At 39.3% G+C, this 19,191-nt stretch overlaps 1 protein-coding gene across 3 annotated transcripts in view; it reads right to left on the bottom strand.

Annotated features, from left to right (window-relative positions):
* Positions 1 to 19,191, bottom strand: part of ctsk (cathepsin K) — an 83,201-nt gene that overhangs the window by 718 nt on the left and 63,292 nt on the right. For 2 of the 3 annotated variants that reach the window (XM_077576958.1, XM_077576961.1), the window contains exons 5-11: positions 9,620 to 9,830; positions 8,057 to 8,183; positions 2,254 to 2,379; positions 2,024 to 2,176; positions 504 to 722; positions 254 to 419; positions 70 to 178 (exon numbers count right to left, since the gene is read on the bottom strand). In XM_077576958.1, coding sequence (XP_077433084.1) covers positions 70 to 178; positions 254 to 419; positions 504 to 722; positions 2,024 to 2,176; positions 2,254 to 2,379; positions 8,057 to 8,182 — 899 coding nt within the window. In that variant the 5' untranslated portion in view covers position 8,183; positions 9,620 to 9,830. The remainder of the gene's footprint in view (positions 1 to 69; positions 179 to 253; positions 420 to 503; positions 723 to 2,023; positions 2,177 to 2,253; positions 2,380 to 8,056; positions 8,184 to 9,619; positions 9,831 to 19,191) is intronic. The other variant, XM_077576962.1, reaches the window with a different exon arrangement.

Below are 19,191 nucleotides of genomic sequence, written 5' to 3'. Positions count from 1 at the left end.
CTGTCGGAAACACATTTGAAAAATGTTACCGTGGTGATATGAGGATGTCGCGTGATGATGATGTCACACCTGTTCTTGATGAGCCAGTACTTCTTGCCCCTGGCGTTCACGCCGTAGCCCACCAACAGCACGGCGTGGTTGACGTCGTCTTTGTTGCAGTTGGGGTCGTAGTAAATGCCTGGTCATGTGACAGAGAGGAGGAAATGACGTGACATGGTTCGAAGGCATGATGTTTGGTGCGGGGTTCACTGACCTCTCTGGTAGAACTGGAAGGTCCCCTGGGAGGCGTCGATGCCGACAGAGATGGGGCCGACCTTGAAGAGCGCCACGGCCAGGGCGTGCTCGTCACCTTCGGGAATTTCCTTGTAGCTGCGGCACTCGGCAGCCGTGCCGGACGAGTTGTAGCGGCATATCTGCGCCTGTGGGGGGCGCCACAGGGGAAAAACATCAATTAGCCCTGTCCTCGTCGACTTTAGGCAAAAGAAGTCCATCCCGAAGCTCACCTGTGCCACATAAGGGTAGGCCTCCTCCGAGTCGATGCCTCCGTTGTCCCTGACGTACTTGAAGGCGTTGGTCATGTATCCTCCTCCACAGCCGCTGTTCTCCGTCACGCAGTCCACCAGGTTCTGAGGACTAAGGTCTCTCAGCTCACCTGTCGTCTTGGCCAGCTGACCCTCCAGCGCCCCCGCCGAGCTGAAGGCCCAGCATGAGCCGCATGAACCCTGCGCAACAAAACAATCACACAAGCAAACAGACTTTTATCATCCTTACTCATGTAATTATTTTCTTGACTTGTTTTTATGATCGATTTGTTTGGATGAAGGTGCATTCTTCTATTTGGCCACTGGGCGCCAGCATTTCATCCCTTTAAACAGAGCCATATAGTTTGTCCAACTCGGTTTTCGGCAGGGTAAAAAGATGGCGTACATATGTCACGTGACCAGCAACGCTGTGATTGGTCAACTGCTGGTCACATGATATATGGACGCCATCTCGGTCTTGATTTAGAAACGTTTTTCTATTATTAGAAGGGATTGGATAAGTATAAGGAAATTAAATATACTTTTAATTTAACACATCCTTAAAAAAATAATAATAATCCAGAAACCAAATGACTATTACTAGAGCCAAACGTATCATTGATTCAGTCTGATAAAGGTGCATTCTTCAGTTTCTTCACTTGATGGCAGAATTTCACCACGTTTTTTTTCCTTTTTTGTTCTTTATTCAGACGTTTTGACATAATTATGCATCCGTTTGAAAACTCGTATATTAAATAGTCTCATGGCTATCTTAATATGCTATGAATTCAATATACAGTAGTATTAGTGAATATTTAATATTATTGAAAGTCACTGTAACATTAGTTAACAGTTTGAACATTAATGTGCTTGATTAAACATAGGTAAGTAACAAACAACAACGACGTAACTTAAACGATTCCATTAAAATGTATCACATATAAAAGTTAAAGAAAACGTATACCTATTAAATGCAAATATATTTATTGAACTTACTAAACACAACCGGAGTGTACTTAGGAAGTGATTCTTTGAAGTAGCATAGAGGGAGCTCGCCTGCACCACAATTTGAGAATCACTGTCGTCTAATAATTGTAATCTATTCTGATCAAATATTTCAAATGATTTCCCGCTACGAGAACGTTAAGATGCACTCTTCCCTTTGTCCACTACGTGGCAGAATTTCACCACTTTAAATGATCATTCCGTTCAGATTTATTGTAGATTCTGTCTTTTTGAATATTGCATATTTCTGTATAGTATATCATATTTTTTAATCTAGAAAATATACAAATGAAAATGACCCAAAAATATTTGTGACTTAAAAAAAAAAGATTTTATTTCCCTAAAAAAATTCTCTAAAATAATCATCTGATAGCGTCATCTTTTTCCTTCTCAATACTCTTTCACAGTTCATTTTAATACCTGACTATAATATGAATACTCCTTTTCAGTCGTTGTTATCATGCGTGCAGATGACCTGACTAATGAAGATGACACACCTGATCTTTGACAGACGTCACCATGCCCTGCTTGCGGTAGTCCACCGACTTTGGCAGCGGGTAGGCCTGCTGCTCCGCACTCACAGTGAAGCCACGTTCCCGCGTCATGGGCATCTCCAAGCCCATCAGCTTCTCCGCCACTTCCTCCGACGTCTGCACACACACCAAATTCTCACGTCTCACAGAAATGATAATGATGATGATGATGATGATGATGATTGATTTCTCACCATGTCTCCCAGGTGGTTCATGCCCAGTTCGTATGTGTGCAGGCCCAGCGCCGCCTCCTGGTTGTGGGCCTCGATCATCAGCGCGTTCTTCTCCCAGATGGCTCGCCGGATGCCCTCCTCGTCCTGCTACACAGTGAGTGAACCAGAGTTTTAATAGTGTTGGATTTTGTAATAAAAAAAAAAATAGTTTTAATTAATTTTTAGAGCAGGTTAGTTAGTCTTTATTCCTCATAAATGCTTTGTTTTAGTTTTATTGGTTTTAGTATTAGCTTTAGTTAAAAAAAACATATTACATATAATACATATTTGTTGAGTGTTAGATTAAAAAAAAAAGGGTCACGTAGTATTGTCTTATAAAGTAAAGCAAACTACAATTCTGAAAATGTACCGACGTGCAGCAATCTCTGAAAAAATAAAATAAAAATAAAACTTGACCATAAAGTCAGCCATTTTGGCTCGAGGCAGCCATTTTGGTTCAAATTCCCAGGCCCAAATGAGCTCCAATCAGAAGCAGATATCCTACACAGATTGCGAACTCAAAATTGCCAAAGATTTTTGCCTAGACAGCAAACGTGGCCGGAGTATGACATCAAAGTTTGGTGATCATTCGCCATGGAAAAGGACGTCATTAAGAATGTGTACCTAATAAAGTGACCTTCATTTGAGCGAAACAAAAAAGGAGAAAGGCGACCTGAGCGAAGCACACAAAGACAAGCAGACAAAATTGAAAGTCGTCCATCTGGGCAAATGGGTCAAATTGACGTTTTAATTAGCCACAATTGGCTGCTTGATGCCGCAGCCTGGATTCTTTAATCAGGACGATTAAAAGCAGATCACATCGCAGTCTCGGGACTTCCTCCCGCTTTAGTACCACAAAACGCGGCAAATAAAGACTACGCCTGTGTGACATTGTCATGACGCACAACTTCAAGCAATCATAGACCGATTTGCAAATTTGTCCGTAGAACATAACTAAACCTATTGGCTGAAAAACGCACCTTTTTGCGTCAATCCGCTTATTTCTGTGGTCTTTGCAAATGTCCTCCTCCTTTGTGTGGCGTGAATTCATAGATTTGTTTGAATGGAAGTTGATGACCCGCAACGAATATGCCCTGAAAATGTGGCCGGTGCTGGGGATGCCCCTGCTTTGAAACCCTAATTTAAGACCACTCCACTGTTATAAATTGAAACCCTAGCCCTAGTTTAAGACCCTACTTTGAAACCCTAACCTAAGTCAAAAACCCTACTTGGAAACCCCAACCCTAATCTTAAAACCCTAATCTGAAACCCTAAACCAACTTTATAACCTTACTTTAAAACTCTAACCCTAATTCAAGAACCAACTTTAAAACCCCAACCCTAGTTTAAAACCCTACCTATAGACCTAATTGGAAATCCTAACAACTTGTTTAAAACCCTATTTAGAGACCCTCACCCATGTACTAATTTGAAACCCCAACCTTAGTTTAAAAGCCTACTGCGAAGCCCGAACCCTAGTCAAAAACCTTGATTTGAAACCAAACTTTGAAATCCCATCCCTAGTTTAAAATCCTATTTTGAAACCCTATCCTAAGTCAAAAACCCTATTTTGAAACCCCAACCCTAGTTTAAGACCCTACTTTGAAACCCTAACCTAAGTCAAAAACCCTATTTTGAAACTCCAACTCTAGTTTAAACCCTACTTGGAAACCCCAACCCTAATCTTAAAACCCTAATTTGAAACCCTAAGCCAACTTTATAACCTTACTTTAAAACTCTAACCCTAATTCAAGAACCAACTTTAAAACCCCAACCCTAGTTTAAAACCCTACCTATAGACCTAATTGGAAATCCTAACAACTTTTTTAAAACTCTATTTAGAGACCCTCACCCATGTTTAAAACCCTAATTCGAAACCCCAACCTTAGTTTAAAAGCCTACTGCGAAGCCCGAACCCTAGTCAAAAACCTTGATTTGAAACCAAACTTTGAAATCCCATCCCTAGTTTAAAATCCTATTTTGAAACCCTATCCTAAGTCAAAAACCCTATTTTGAAACCCCAACCCTAGTTTAAGACCCTACTTTGAAACCCTAACCTAAGTCAAAAACCCTATTTTGAAACTCCAACTCTAGTTTAAACCCTACTTGGAAACCCCAACCCTAATCTTAAAACCCTAATTTGAAACCCTAAGCCAACTTTATAACCTTACTTTAAAACTCTAACCCTAATTCAAGAACCAACTTTAAAACCCCAACCCTAGTTTAAAACCCTACCTATAGACCTAATTGGAAATCCTAACAACTTTTTTAAAACTCTATTTAGAGACCCTCACCCATGTTTAAAACCCTAATTCGAAACCCCAACCTTAGTTTAAAAGCCTACTGCGAAGCCCGAACCCTAGTCAAAAACCTTGATTTGAAACCAAACTTTGAAATCCCATCCCTTTTTAAAACCCCACTTTAAAACCCCAACCCTAGTTTAAAATCCTATTTTGAAACCCTATCCTAAGTCAAAAACCCTATTTTGAAACCCCAACCCTAGTTTAAGACCCTACTTTGAAACCCTAACCTAAGTCAAAAACCCTATTTTGAAACTCCAACTCTAGTTTAAACCCTACTTGGAAACCCCAACCCTAATCTTAAAACCCTAATTTGAAACCCTAAGCCAACTTTATAACCTTACTTTAAAACTCTAACCCTAATTCAAGAACCAACTTTAAAACCCCAACCCTAGTTTAAAACCCTACCTATAGACCTAATTGGAAATCCTAACAACTTTTTTAAAACTCTATTTAGAGACCCTCACCCATGTTTAAAACCCTAATTCGAAACCCCAACCTTAGTTTAAAAGCCTACTGCGAAGCCCGAACCCTAGTCAAAAACCTTGATTTGAAACCAAACTTTGAAATCCCATCCCTTTTTAAAACCCCACTTTAAAACCCCAACCCTAGTTTAAAATCCTATTTTGAAACCCTATCCTAAGTCAAAAACCCTATTTTGAAACCCCAACCCTAGTTTAAGACCCTACTTTGAAACCCTAACCTAAGTCAAAAACCCTATTTTGAAACTCCAACTCTAGTTTAAACCCTACTTGGAAACCCCAACCCTAATCTTAAAACCCTAATTTGAAACCCTAAGCCAACTTTATAACCTTACTTTAAAACTCTAACCCTAATTCAAGAACCAACTTTAAAACCCCAACCCTAGTTTAAAACCCTACCTATAGACCTAATTGGAAATCCTAACAACTTTTTTAAAACTCTATTTAGAGACCCTCACCCATGTTTAAAACCCTAATTCGAAACCCCAACCTTAGTTTAAAAGCCTACTGCGAAGCCCGAACCCTAGTCAAAAACCTTGATTTGAAACCAAACTTTGAAATCCCATCCCTTTTTAAAACCCCACTTTAAAACCCCAACCCTAGTTTAAAATCCTATTTTGAAACCCTATCCTAAGTCAAAAACCCTATTTTGAAACCCCAACCCTAGTTTAAGACCCTACTTTGAAACCCTAACCTAAGTCAAAAACCCTATTTTGAAACCCCAACTCTAGTTTAAACCCTACTTGGAAACCCCAACCCTAATCTTAAAACCCTAATTTGAAACCCTAAGCCAACTTTATAACCTTACTTTAAAACTCTAACCCTAATTCAAGAACCAACTTTAAAACCCCAACCCTAGTTTAAAACCCTACCTATAGACCTAATTGGAAATCCTAACAACTTTTTTAAAACTCTATTTAGAGACCCTCACCCATGTTTAAAACCCTAATTCGAAACCCCAACCTTAGTTTAAAAGCCTACTGCGAAGCCCGAACCCTAGTCAAAAACCTTGATTTGAAACCAAACTTTGAAATCCCATCCCTTTTTAAAACCCCACTTTAAAACCCCAACCCTAGTTTAAAATCCTATTTTGAAACCCTATCCTAAGTCAAAAACCCTATTTTGAAACCCCAACCCTAGTTTAAGACCCTACTTTGAAACCCTAACCTAAGTCAAAAACCCTATTTTGAAACCCCAACTCTAGTTTAAACCCTACTTGGAAACCCCAACCCTAATCTTAAAACCCTAATTTGAAACCCTAAGCCAACTTTATAACCTTACTTTAAAACTCTAACCCTAATTCAAGAACCAACTTTAAAACCCCAACCCTAGTTTAAAACCCTACCTATAGACCTAATTGGAAATCCTAACAACTTTTTTAAAACTCTATTTAGAGACCCTCACCCATGTTTAAAACCCTAATTCGAAACCCCAACCTTAGTTTAAAAGCCTACTGCGAAGCCCGAACCCTAGTCAAAAACCTTGATTTGAAACCAAACTTTGAAATCCCATCCCTTTTTAAAACCCCACTTTAAAACCCCAACCCTAGTTTAAAATCCTATTTTGAAACCCTATCCTAAGTCAAAAACCCTATTTTGAAACCCCAACCCTAGTTTAAGACCCTACTTTGAAACCCTAACCTAAGTCAAAAACCCTATTTTGAAACCCCAACTCTAGTTTAAACCCTACTTGGAAACCCCAACCCTAATCTTAAAACCCTAATTTGAAACCCTAAGCCAACTTTATAACCTTACTTTAAAACTCTAACCCTAATTCAAGAACCAACTTTAAAACCCCAACCCTAGTTTAAAACCCTACCTATAGACCTAATTGGAAATCCTAACAACTTTTTTAAAACTCTATTTAGAGACCCTCACCCATGTTTAAAACCCTAATTCGAAACCCCAACCTTAGTTTAAAAGCCTACTGCGAAGCCCGAACCCTAGTCAAAAACCTTGATTTGAAACCAAACTTTGAAATCCCATCCCTTTTTAAAACCCCACTTTAAAACCCCAACCCTAGTTTAAAATCCTATTTTGAAACCCTATCCTAAGTCAAAAACCCTATTTTGAAACCCCAACCCTAGTTTAAGACCCTACTTTGAAACCCTAACCTAAGTCAAAAACCCTATTTTGAAACCCCAACTCTAGTTTAAACCCTACTTGGAAACCCCAACCCTAATCTTAAAACCCTAATTTGAAACCCTAAGCCAACTTTATAACCTTACTTTAAAACTCTAACCCTAATTCAAGAACCAACTTTAAAACCCCAACCCTAGTTTAAAACCCTACCTATAGACCTAATTGGAAATCCTAACAACTTTTTTAAAACTCTATTTAGAGACCCTCACCCATGTTTAAAACCCTAATTCGAAACCCCAACCTTAGTTTAAAAGCCTACTGCGAAGCCCGAACCCTAGTCAAAAACCTTGATTTGAAACCAAACTTTGAAATCCCATCCCTTTTTAAAACCCCACTTTAAAACCCCAACCCTAGTTTAAAATCCTATTTTGAAACCCTATCCAAAGTTTAAAACCCAATTTTGAAACTCTAACCCTTGTTTAAAACCCTAAGCATAGGAAAGTGGAGGCCCAGGGCAACTGGTTGATTTTGCTGTTGATGACAAATATTTACTCAACATAGGACGGTTGACAGGAAGGGGCGGGAAAGGGCAGTAGGGTGCGGATGGATTTTCCTATCTTGATGCCCCTCAATACCCATTCAGACTCCCCTTCAACTTGCCCGTAAATACACAATCTTGGATGAACATGACCACAAAATGTTTTGATCGCTGGGGTGGATGCCCCCCTCTTAGGTGGATCCCTTGCCCCATTGGCCCCGACCTCTGCACGGCCCTGATAAACCCATACATTTCCTCCATTTGTATGGCTTGACGTTTGCAAGTAGAACATTGGGAACTATTTGTAGAGTAACTCATCAAAGAGGAAGCCATGACAAACACACAAGGGTTAAAAAAAAAAGAAAAGAAAAGAAAAAGACTGACCATGGCGTTGTATTCCCGCCCGTGCGTTATCTTCCACTGCTCCCATTGGCTGTCCAGGGTCACCTGATCCAGGCGGGCCAGAGCCGACACGGCCATCAGAAACACGCTAACGCTATGCTGCCACATCCTGCACCAGCACAAATACATACTGTACATGATAAACACCACATCAAATAGCGTGTTAACAAAATTTGCTTTTAATCCGTCTGTCCGGGTCTCCTACTAAGTATCGTTACTGCTGTTTTCTAAACTAGATTTGGTTCTTTATTTTTGTATTTCTACCTTGTGAGTTGAGTAGAGTTTCATTTTATTTACTTCTGCCTGGTGCAAGTTAGATTGAGATGCTGTGACTCGCTTGACCTACTTTAGTTTGTTTGACTTTCTGTTTTCGTATTTTTCTGTGTTTGCATTCCTTTTGTTTTTGTATTTCATGGTTGCGCGCTCCCTTGGTTGCATTAAAGACTTCTAAAATGCTTTAAAAAAAAAAAAAAAGTTGAGTTGAGTCGGGATCCACTTTTAATAAGGTGAATCGTGTGGCGGGTACTGTATGAGACTATATAAAAATATGATATGGTCTCGCTATAAGGTGGACTTTCCCCACGGGTCTGGGAAATATTGCTCATATAAACGAGGGTTGGCTGAACGTGGTTACTGTAACCATGGCAACCAAGGAGGAAGCTGCACTTAAATGTGAGGCACTTTCAGGTCCGTGGAAGTGAGGACGTGCAACTAGCCGGCTATTTAGCATTAGCCGTTTTGGCGGTGTCAGTTGACGCTACTGGCAGCTGTGCTAAGAATTGTGCTTCAGTTTCCTGTATTTAGTTACTGTTTGTTTAGTAAAGCGATTGAAAGAGCACCAGCAGCTGTTTCCATCCTTCTTCTATCCAAACAAAGTCATGATGATGATTTTTACTTCATGGGAGACGTGCAGTTGACTAACAAAACAAAACAAAAAAAAACTCAATAAAATGTGAACTACGATATAGCGAGGGATGTGTTTATAACAAAATGGAGGACGAGAAGGAGAAGGTTCTGTAGAGTTACTGAAAAGAAAACACACCGACTTGGTTTCAGCTCAAGATGATTCATTTGGAGTGAATGTTAATGAAGTACAAACATTTCAATATTCAAGTATATCTTTCAGGTATCTGTACTTTTACTATTACAAGACTTTCTCCATCCATATAGAGGTAAGGCACATTTGTTGTTGTTGTTAACATTAGCTAATTTAGCTTTTTTTGTTTAGCCAGCGCAAGCTAGCTCTTGGTTTAAAAAACATGCGAAAGGTAATATTTTTTTCTTCTCAGTGCAAGCACACTTCATTTATTGACTTTTTTTTAAAAAATAATTATTTTGTACTGGCATATATCTGATTTTTTTAATTTATTGTTTTACTTTTAGTGAGTACATCCTGAGCTGAATCAGCACTTCTTCTTTGACCAATCTTTGTTTACTCAAGCATCTGTGATTCCACTTCATGTACTTTTGCGATCTTTGGTTCTACACTTGTGGACCAAGAAGTACATTTTGAAGTCAAACATATGAAAGTAAAAATTGCCGTACCTTCAAAGTCCAGAAGTCGGTCAGATCCTGTTCAAATGGTCCTGTTTGGGCGCCGGGCGGGTCCAATGCGCAAGTAGGTCAGTGTCTGGTTTATATGTAGTGGAATTTTGAGGAAGTAACAAAGGAGTTTGGAGTCCGGGGAGGAGTTGTGCGGAGGATCGAGAAGGAGGGCATCTGGTTTCACTTTGTGTGCCAGCGTCTGCTGACATGGCTGGAAAAAACACAAGCAGGACCACAATTAATCATCTTCCTAGTGGATATACTTTGGGATGTTTGTCATTTATGACATCATTTGTTGCCTCACTTTATCACAAGTTATTGTTTGCACCCGCACGACATCACAGACTTTAAACAATCTTTTTTTTTTTGCAGTACTGGTATAGAGACAAGTGTAAATTCAGAGTCACGCACCTTCAGTGTTGCACCACATGGGGAGCACTGAGATCTACTGGAAGACATGTCCGCTTCAAAACCAAAATGGCTGACTTCCTGTTCAGTTTCGGGCATGGGCCGCCGAGACTTTTTCACGGGTCTCATTTGATGTCTCAATTTTTGTGTCAATCTGTAAAAATGGTGTCTGTAGGGATCTTTTTTTTTGTTTTTGTTTGTTTGCTTCCAATCTTATTTCGGTTTGTTTGTTTCCAAAAGTCAATTCATTTGATGCCATTCTCTGCCCTCACTTGACGGCAAAGAAAAACTATATATTAACTATAACACCTGCTTCCAATTAGGGCTCATTTGAATTATTATTTTTTTTTTTACATATTTCCTAAAGGCTGAATTTTTGCATTGAATCACAATAGATGGTGTCCCTAATGAAGTGTCCAGTGAATGTTTGTGTGAAACCGACAAACTATTTAAAAAACAAACAAAAAAACAGCAAATGACACATTTCCTCAGGTGGTGATCACGTAATGGAAACAAGCACATTTATAGAAGTGGGACAAAATGGAGTCCGCACGCTATTGGTAGCGCTTCCTCGTGCTGTTAGTCACACGCCTGTTTTGTACTTAAACATGTCTAAATATACTGAAGAACGGACCATCTTGGTCATGTGTGAGCTGACACACCAGCCGACATGCAAAATTGGGGCAGCAGGGGACATTTTTGATCAGGTAGGGGTGACGGGGCTAGTTGGGTCACGGGTAAATTGTCACATTGCAATTTTCTTCTCCACCAGAGGGCGCAACGAAAAAGTGGCAACTTGTCTCAGCCATTTTGGGGTTTGTTGTCACATATGCAAAGACTGGGTCACTGAAAAATGCACCTTTACGTACGCAAGAATTGTTTTTCACATGATAAGAGTCTGAAGAGTGAGGAAATGAATCTGCCATGTTCTGTTTCATTGTTGAAAAAATTATTTTCCAGTTGTTGGAAGTACAGAATGCCCACGTCAGGACTGGCTTAAGTTTCATGATGAACCATCCATCCATCCATTAACTGAAATGGTTCATTAAAAAAAATAAATAATAAATTTAATCTCAAATTTCTAGTTTAAGGGAAGCAAAAGCTATATGAGAGCCGTTCCTAAGGACTTCAATCTATTTCATAATATTTTATTTTAAAGTTTGCTCAATGTCTATGGTAAATTTTCAAGATCAATGATAAAAAAATCTCTGGCTGTAAAAACAAACAAACAAAAACAGGAGAACAAGGATAATTTGTCCTTGTTTTATTAGTTGCAAAATCCATCTTACCCCATATAGTGTGACAACTTACCCATTGGTAGGGCAACATGTCACATGTTCACTCCCTCTATTTGATGGCCTATAACTCTGCACTGACACAAAGAATGAAAATGAAATGAATAAAAAAAATATAACTAAGACTTTGGTCTTTCATCTGGTATACATTTTGTTTCTATATGATGTTTTGAAATCTATAAAAGTATGTCTCCCGTACACCTGCAGATGTGGCTGCTATGTGGCTTTTAATATCCTAATGCTTTTTTTCTTATATATATGTTTTTCTTAAAACAATATAACTTCATTCTCTTAACAACTAAAAAAAAAGAAGCTTTATTCTAACATGGCTGCTTTTGTGTCCATTCGAGGCCTTTTGTGCTAAAAAGTGATGACGAAGCCTTTCAAGGTCACAAATGACCTCAGCGGCGTTACGATGCTAGGGCGTGCCAAGTGGCGCCCGCGGGACTCCGCCGCACTCGCCTTGGCTCTTGATTGATGATCACTGATTGATGATTGATGCACTTTAGATGATGAGATGACGGATGCCGCCGCTGATCGGCCCGTAGAGCAGCCTTGGTGGGAATGTGTGTGTGTTTGATGGAGGGGGCGTGGTCATTGAGGTGATTTATTCGCCAATCAGCCACTGAGGCGTTTGTTCTGCGTTTGTATGATGTTTTTTTATAGGGCCACACATATAAAAACCAACAAAAATAAATAGTATATTATGAGGAAAAATTATTACAAAGATAATTTGTCATTCTTGTAATGTGTATTTTTTTTAGGGGTGTCAAAATGAGTGCGTTAATTTTGAGTTAATTTAAAATTCCTTTAACGCCACAATTTTTTTTAAACTCACGATTAATGAGCGCCCGTTACTTGGAAAGTCTGTACTGGCGGAATTCCAGTCACAATGCAGCAGACACGCCTACGTCCAAATTTAGCAATAATAAATGTAATAATAATGCATATATTTTTGGAGACTGGGGTCAAGTTGTATTTTATTTTACTATTTTAAAAATGTGGAGAATCTCACAAGTTATTTCATGTTAAAGATTAGCTAGCTAAATGTGAAAAGAAAAATGCACTGAGCTGCTACGAATGTTTTACAAATGCAATTATGCCATCTAGTGGCAGGAAAATGACTAACGCAAATCCATATCACACTCGTTTTTTACAGTACAGTACATCTTTTTAATTTTAACTCAGTTTATGAATTATTATGAAATTACTATATTATTACTAATAGATGCAGCCATATTTCTATTAATTCCCCCCCACTTTTATGTTAACAAGAGTATGAAAAATTTGAAAAAAATATTTTATTGTACATTTAGAACAGATCTAAAGTTAACTATTGAAGTCCTGCAATGAATTACGATTAAAAAATTGTAATCGCATGACACCCCTAGTATTTTTCCCTTCTAAAAACATGACTGTCCGGAAACAAAATGCTAATTTATTTTCAAAAATAATTCATATAAAAAAAAGACTTTATTCTCGTAAAAATACAACTCAATTCTACTTATTTTGCGCATTCTTTCTCGAACCCCCCACCCCTTAATTCTGCTTTTTTTTTCTCTTGAAAGAATATACAATATACCTCTCAATAATGCACTACTGTTGTACTTTTATTATAAAAAAAATATGAATATTCATGAAAAATCTTTAAATTATTCTTGGAGAGTACTTTTAAAAAATACAAAATACTTTTTCTTCTTTCCCACAAATAGGCCTTTACGCCAATAATACACATTGCATCTTTATTGTAAAAGAAAACAGCTTTTGTGATAAACTGTTTGATCTGACTTTCCAGTCCAAATTGAAGGTCAGGTGAAATTTCTCATTTGCCTCATTTTGTCGCGCCACATCTGCTTCCTGCTCCTGAGCGAGCCGTGCTGGGCTCTTACATCACCCAAAAGTCATCTATATGCTATCCGGATCTATAGTAGCAGTCGCCGGGGACCTTACGTAAGCCGAGCGACGTTATTGCTGAGAAGCTTTTCCGACGGCACTTTTCACCGGCTGCCCGCTCGCCAGATTAACAACGGCCGCAGACACCAAAGAGGGTTTAAGGCTTTTGCGACCTCGGCGGATTACAACCGTTCGCCTTTTTTTTTTTTTTTTACCCCTCGACCTTCTGATTGTGTGTGACGGGACATTCCGCAAAAACACAAGTGGAAAACATCCAAATGACTTTTTGTCCGGAATACCACTGATCGGAAAAGTCAGATTACAAATCAAGTCAAATCTCCAAATCCAGTTTGGATTGTCTTTACGATGTGGACAAAAAGGGGCTTCGTGGGGGTCATTGACGGAAAATGTATACAATTATGGATTCATTCAAGTCGATTCTTACATAACTAAGTCTTGTATGTATGACTTCAATTTGATGACAAGCACTGTGTATGCTGGTTTTGATATATGTAATGTATATAAGAGTTAGGGTTACCCTAACCCTAACCCAACAAAGTATGTGGTATTCTTCCCTAGAATACTAAATCTTCTTAAATTTATAACGATCTCCTAAATATTAGCTTGTAAATACAAAAGTAGAGCAGACTTAGTAAAACCATCATTTGTTCACTTGTGGACTCGTCCGGATTAAAACTCTAAGAAGATCATATTAGTCGAAACATTTTGTTCTTATACGAAGCATCACAAAAGGAGTCAACAAAGACAAAATGTGACAAGACAATGTTCTCTGGATTGAGGTCAGTCAAACAAAAGCAGAAGTCAACATGACGCAGCCGCAACAATGTCTGATGACCACTTGTCAGTACGAGCTGGCTCGGTCCTATTAGGGGTCCAAACATCCGACTCGTACCACCAGCGACATCCTGATTGGTGGCGCTTTTACATCAGCTCTTCATCAGCCAAAATGAAAGCGTCATCAGTTTTATTTTAGAACCCGCTGACTGGCTTTACGGAGCCACTTGTGTTGTGTTGACATGCTTACATGGCTCTCGTTTTATTACCTCTCACAAGGAAGTTTTTCCAAATGTTGTTTGTTTTGTGAAAAGGACTCAAAAGTTGTCATTCTTTACTTGACATTATCCCGTAAAGTTCAGAAGTTTGTAATCTTCTCGAAGGACTTTTTCGAACGGAAATCCTAAGATTTCTGTAAGAAGGTCTTAGAAATGAAACTGCCCTGTTAAGTTGAGGAATTCTTAAGACTCCTTCAGAACTTCTTCAAAATGAAATTGTCCTGTTGAGTTGAAGAATCTTTAGACTCTTTGAATTGAAATTGTCCGGTAAAGTTAAAGAATCCTTAGACTTCTGGAAGAACTGAAACTGTACTGTTAAATGAAGGATTACTTCAACTCTCAGAACATCATCTTAGAACAGAATTGATCCTATTAAATTGAGGAATTCTTAAGACTCCGAAGAAGGTCTTCTGCCCAGATTTAGTCATAACTGTTTTAATGTCCTTATTTCCTCACTTTTATCTGTGGATGTGTCTTTGCGATTGCTGCCGTCATGTCTGGAGGGCCTCCTCTATTTCCACAACAATAGACCATTTGTCTGTGGTTGAAGTCAATGGTTAGTATGATGTCTTTAAAGTATCTCATGTCCGGTGAACTCCGGGTGGGCTGTTTGCTGGGGGCTTTGTGGTACCGCCCTTTTCAAGATAGTATAAGAATGTTGTAAGTCCTCTGAAATCTTCGCATTTGTTAGAGGCTGCAGCCATTGTCTGGAACTCACTTGTGCCCGGAATATTCTGTAGAAATAAAAGCTTCGAAGCAACTGCTCATCGATCTCCAGCCTGCATTCGGATAACCAACATTCTCACTACCCGAAAGAAAATGAACATGCGGAGGAAAAGATCATTTTCTTCAACAACTCCAACAAGAATGTCTTCAAAATGAAACTGTCCTGTTGAGTTGAAGAATCCTTAGACTCCTAGATGTTCTTTGAATTGAAATTGTCCGGTAAAGATGAAAAATCCTTAGACTGTCCTATTAAATGACGGAATACTTCGACTCTCAGAACATCATCTTAGAACAGAATTGATCTTATTAAATTGAGGAATTCTTAAGACTCCGAAGAGGGTCTTCTGCCCAGATTTAGTCATAACTGTTTTAATGTCCTTATTTCCTCACTTTTATCTGTGGATGTGTCTTTGCGATTGCTGCCGTCATGTCTGGAGGGCCTCCTCTATTTCCACAACAATAGACCATTTGTCTGTGGTTGAAGTCAATGGTTAGTATGATGTCTTTAAAGTATCTCATGTCCGGTGAACTCCGGGTGGGCTGTTTGCTGGGGGCTTTGTGGTACCGCCCTTCAGGATAGTATAAGAATGTTGTAAGTCCTCTGAAATCCACGCATTTGTTAGAGGCTGCAGCCATTGTCTGGAACTCACTTGTGCCCGGAATATTCTGTAGAAATAAAAGCTTTGAAGCAACTGTTCATTGATCTCCAGCCTGCATTCGGATAACCAACATTCTCACTACCCGAAAGAAAACGAACACGCGGAGGAAAAGATCATTTTCTTCAACAACTCCAACAAGAACGTCTTCAAAATGAAACTGTCTTGTTGAGTTGAAGAATCCTTAGACTCCGAGATGTTCTTTGAATTGAAATTGTCCGGTAAAGATGAAAAATCCTTAGACTGTCCTATTAAATGACGGAATACTTCGACTCTCAGAACATCATCTTAGAACAGAAATTATCCTATTAAATTGAGGAATTCCTAAGACTCCCCCAAGAAGAATCCTTAGACTCCTAGATCATATTCTTTGAACTGAAATCGTCCAGTAAAGTTGATGAATCTTTAGATTTCTGGAAGAACTCCACGGAACTGAAATGATCCTGTTGAGTCGAGGAGTTGTAAGACTCTTGTAAGAACTTCTTCAAATTGATATGCTGAGTAAAGTTGAGGAACCCCTCAGACTCCAATCCAACTAAAAACAGTTGGTATGCCCGTCTTTTACATGTTTCTCCTCGGGGAAAAATGTCCTTCCACTTTCCCCTTGAAACTTTGAACCGGTGATCTGATTCCTGCTCCCGTCAAATGTGTAGATACAGGATATTTTTTAGCGAGGATTCGTGATTTGGAGTTATTCCATAACAGGTCAACATGGTTTGTTGTGTTTGATTGGTAATGAAAACGATGAGAAATTGTTTTGTGTTTCACAGCTTTGAGGGACATCCAGAAGTCCCGGAGCAAATTAATCATTCCGCTGTCATTCCCAACGGAGTTGATTTTGTTTTTTTTTAATGTCATCCAAAATCTTGTGTTGAGAAAGCGTCTCATTTCCAGAGAGTTGGAACGATCCATTTCCCAAATGGATCTTTTTAATTGGCGTTTTGCAGCCAGCAGGCAGGCAGGCTGTGAGTCAGGTACCATCCCTGAGGGTTTTTCAGCGAACCCGTTTCAATCCTGGGCCCTGTTCCAAATGAGCCGAGGAGAAGCGTGTGTTTTTCTTGTCACGACTTCAACCAATAGGCCAACTGCTCAGGTTCCACTTTCACCTGCACCTGCCATGACCTCACAACCTCAACATATTTTTCGGCAGAATTTTTTTTTGAAAGATGACCGATGTATCGTAGAAGAAGCAACAGCATGCATGCAAGGCGCTAGAAAAACAAAAGAAAGTCATCCAGGCTGCCTGGCTTCTTAATCGCTTCATGTCAATGAGCACATGTGCCGTCATGTTTGCCGGGATTACTTTGGATTCAGAGGCGGGAGAGAGAGAGAAACCCCCACCCTAATCACGCACGGCCAAGTCACACAACAAGCTGCCGACACACATTCATAATTTTCCTGACGCTTGATCCGCCACATGCTGATCCGCCTCCGACTTGGCTGTACGGGGAGATTAGCAGTCGGCATGTCCGGGCTACGCTACACTTCTGGCCTTCAATTCATATTTTTAGATCTGTGGAAGCGCTGATGTGCACGAATTAAACGTGTGTGTGTGCGCGCAGTGGTCGGCATATTCACCCTCATTAGAGACGGCAGCAGCTGTGGCCTGAGCATGGATTTAAAACGTAAAAGGTCCATTTCTTGGCGTATTAGCGCCACTCCTTTGAAACGTCGCCTGGCCTCCATTCATGATGACGGGATTTACATGCCGCTCTGAAGGTCGCATGCTTCAACGCCAAAGAGGAACGCCACACATTTGGAGCTGGTGACCAAACCATGTTTACTTCACACCACCTGTGAGTTCCTATGTGCGCTCGGCCACCTTCACAGTAAATTCCGTAGAGTAAATTTTACTCTAAAATATCTATATTCTGTCCCAATCTAATATATACATATATATATATATTGTTGTTAGGCACGAGTATACAGATATAAACAAATCACAAATAACCTTAATTTGCTATATAAGCCTGTTAACATCCACTACATGCGCCTGCTAATGCGCTAATGATGATAGCATGCTAAGCTAAGCTTACAATAGTACACAAAAGGCATCATGAATACTAACAGAAAGAGTACAAAAAACAAACTCTGAATATCGACCAATGGTCTAACCTCCTCATAAATCACATTTTAATGGAAAAAATATCTGCCTCAAATAAAAACCAAATATCAAAATGTATAGAAACATGGTCTACGTATATATAGAATTTTTTAACCTAATTCTGGTTACTTAATTCTGCCTGTTAGCGAAAGCCACCACATCGTGATAACTTACATTGATGTTTCTGCATTTGGCAATTTATTATTATATTATATTATTAGTATGGGATTTTTTTTAATAGGTTTTAGGTGAACTGATGAATACACACACACTCGCACGCACGCACGCACGCACATAAAAATAAATAAATAAATAAATAAATAAATATATATATATAAAAATTAAAAAAAAAAATAAAAATTTAAAAAAAAAGGAGAGCAATGATGACATGTCAAATCTAATGAACAATATTGAGCTCTAAGAGAAAAAAAAGAAAAAAGAAAGAGTACAAATGATTGCAAGAGAGGATTAAAATAGCTTCTTCCAACAGCAACTCTTCACACTGGCTTTCGATACTTTTACAAGAAGTAACGTAGCAATGCGTCAATCGTTAGCGTCCCACATAACAAACATTGGTTCCACTACCGAAACAACAAAATTCTTTCAAATGCGTAAAATAAATCTTAATATTTACGATATAATCAAACTGAATTCAAGCTGCCTCTAATGGCAGTTACAAACAACGTGGCTGCAAACAGAGTGGAGCTAGTTTACAAAGCACGGCTAGTATTAGCCAATTTAGCCGTTTGGCTAACACATTTATTATAGTTTTGCATAAGTCAAAAAAAAAAAAGAGTCAGTCACCTTGAACATTGCCAAAGACATGGCGCCCATTTACACAGTACATAAAAGCAGGGATTTATTTACATGTCGCAAACTTTTGACCCCAAGGTATGTGCTTCCAAGCTGAAAAAATATTTTGCCGAGGTTGCTTCGCCTCACTGTGTACAGCCCTACACGAGAAAAGAGGTCAGAGGTCACATATGGACTAGCACAGCCATTCTCAGTTATTTTATGATGTTAAATTGTTGAACATTTCACATTTTAACTTATTAAGGATCTTAAAAAAAAAAAAGGAAATCAGATATTTGATTTCAAGGCTGTAGAGTCGAGTCCCAGCAGAAGCTTTACGGGAAACACTGAAGGATGAGCCAGGAGCTAATCCTCCACATATAATTCATCTTTCTTTAGAGAGGCGGAGCCTGCGGATGGCAGCAGGATGGCCAGATGTTACTGGCAGCCTCCTTGTGCACAACCCCCACCGCCTCACCTATCCTCTCACCCCACCCACCCCCAACAGCATGCAGGACTCACTGTCGTCTCTTAGCATGTTGGCGTGATGCTAATATCTCAGCGCACGCCTACAGATCAGAAGACGCGGCCCATGTGCATCTGCTGGACAGGCTGGTGGACTGGT

The sequence above is a fragment of the Vanacampus margaritifer genome, chromosome 9, assembly GCF_051991255.1.
Source record: "Vanacampus margaritifer isolate UIUO_Vmar chromosome 9, RoL_Vmar_1.0, whole genome shotgun sequence".
Taxonomy (NCBI): Eukaryota; Metazoa; Chordata; class Actinopteri; order Syngnathiformes; family Syngnathidae; genus Vanacampus; species Vanacampus margaritifer.
Note: the sequence above shows the minus strand (reverse complement) of the source record. Positions and strands in the feature narration are given on the sequence as shown.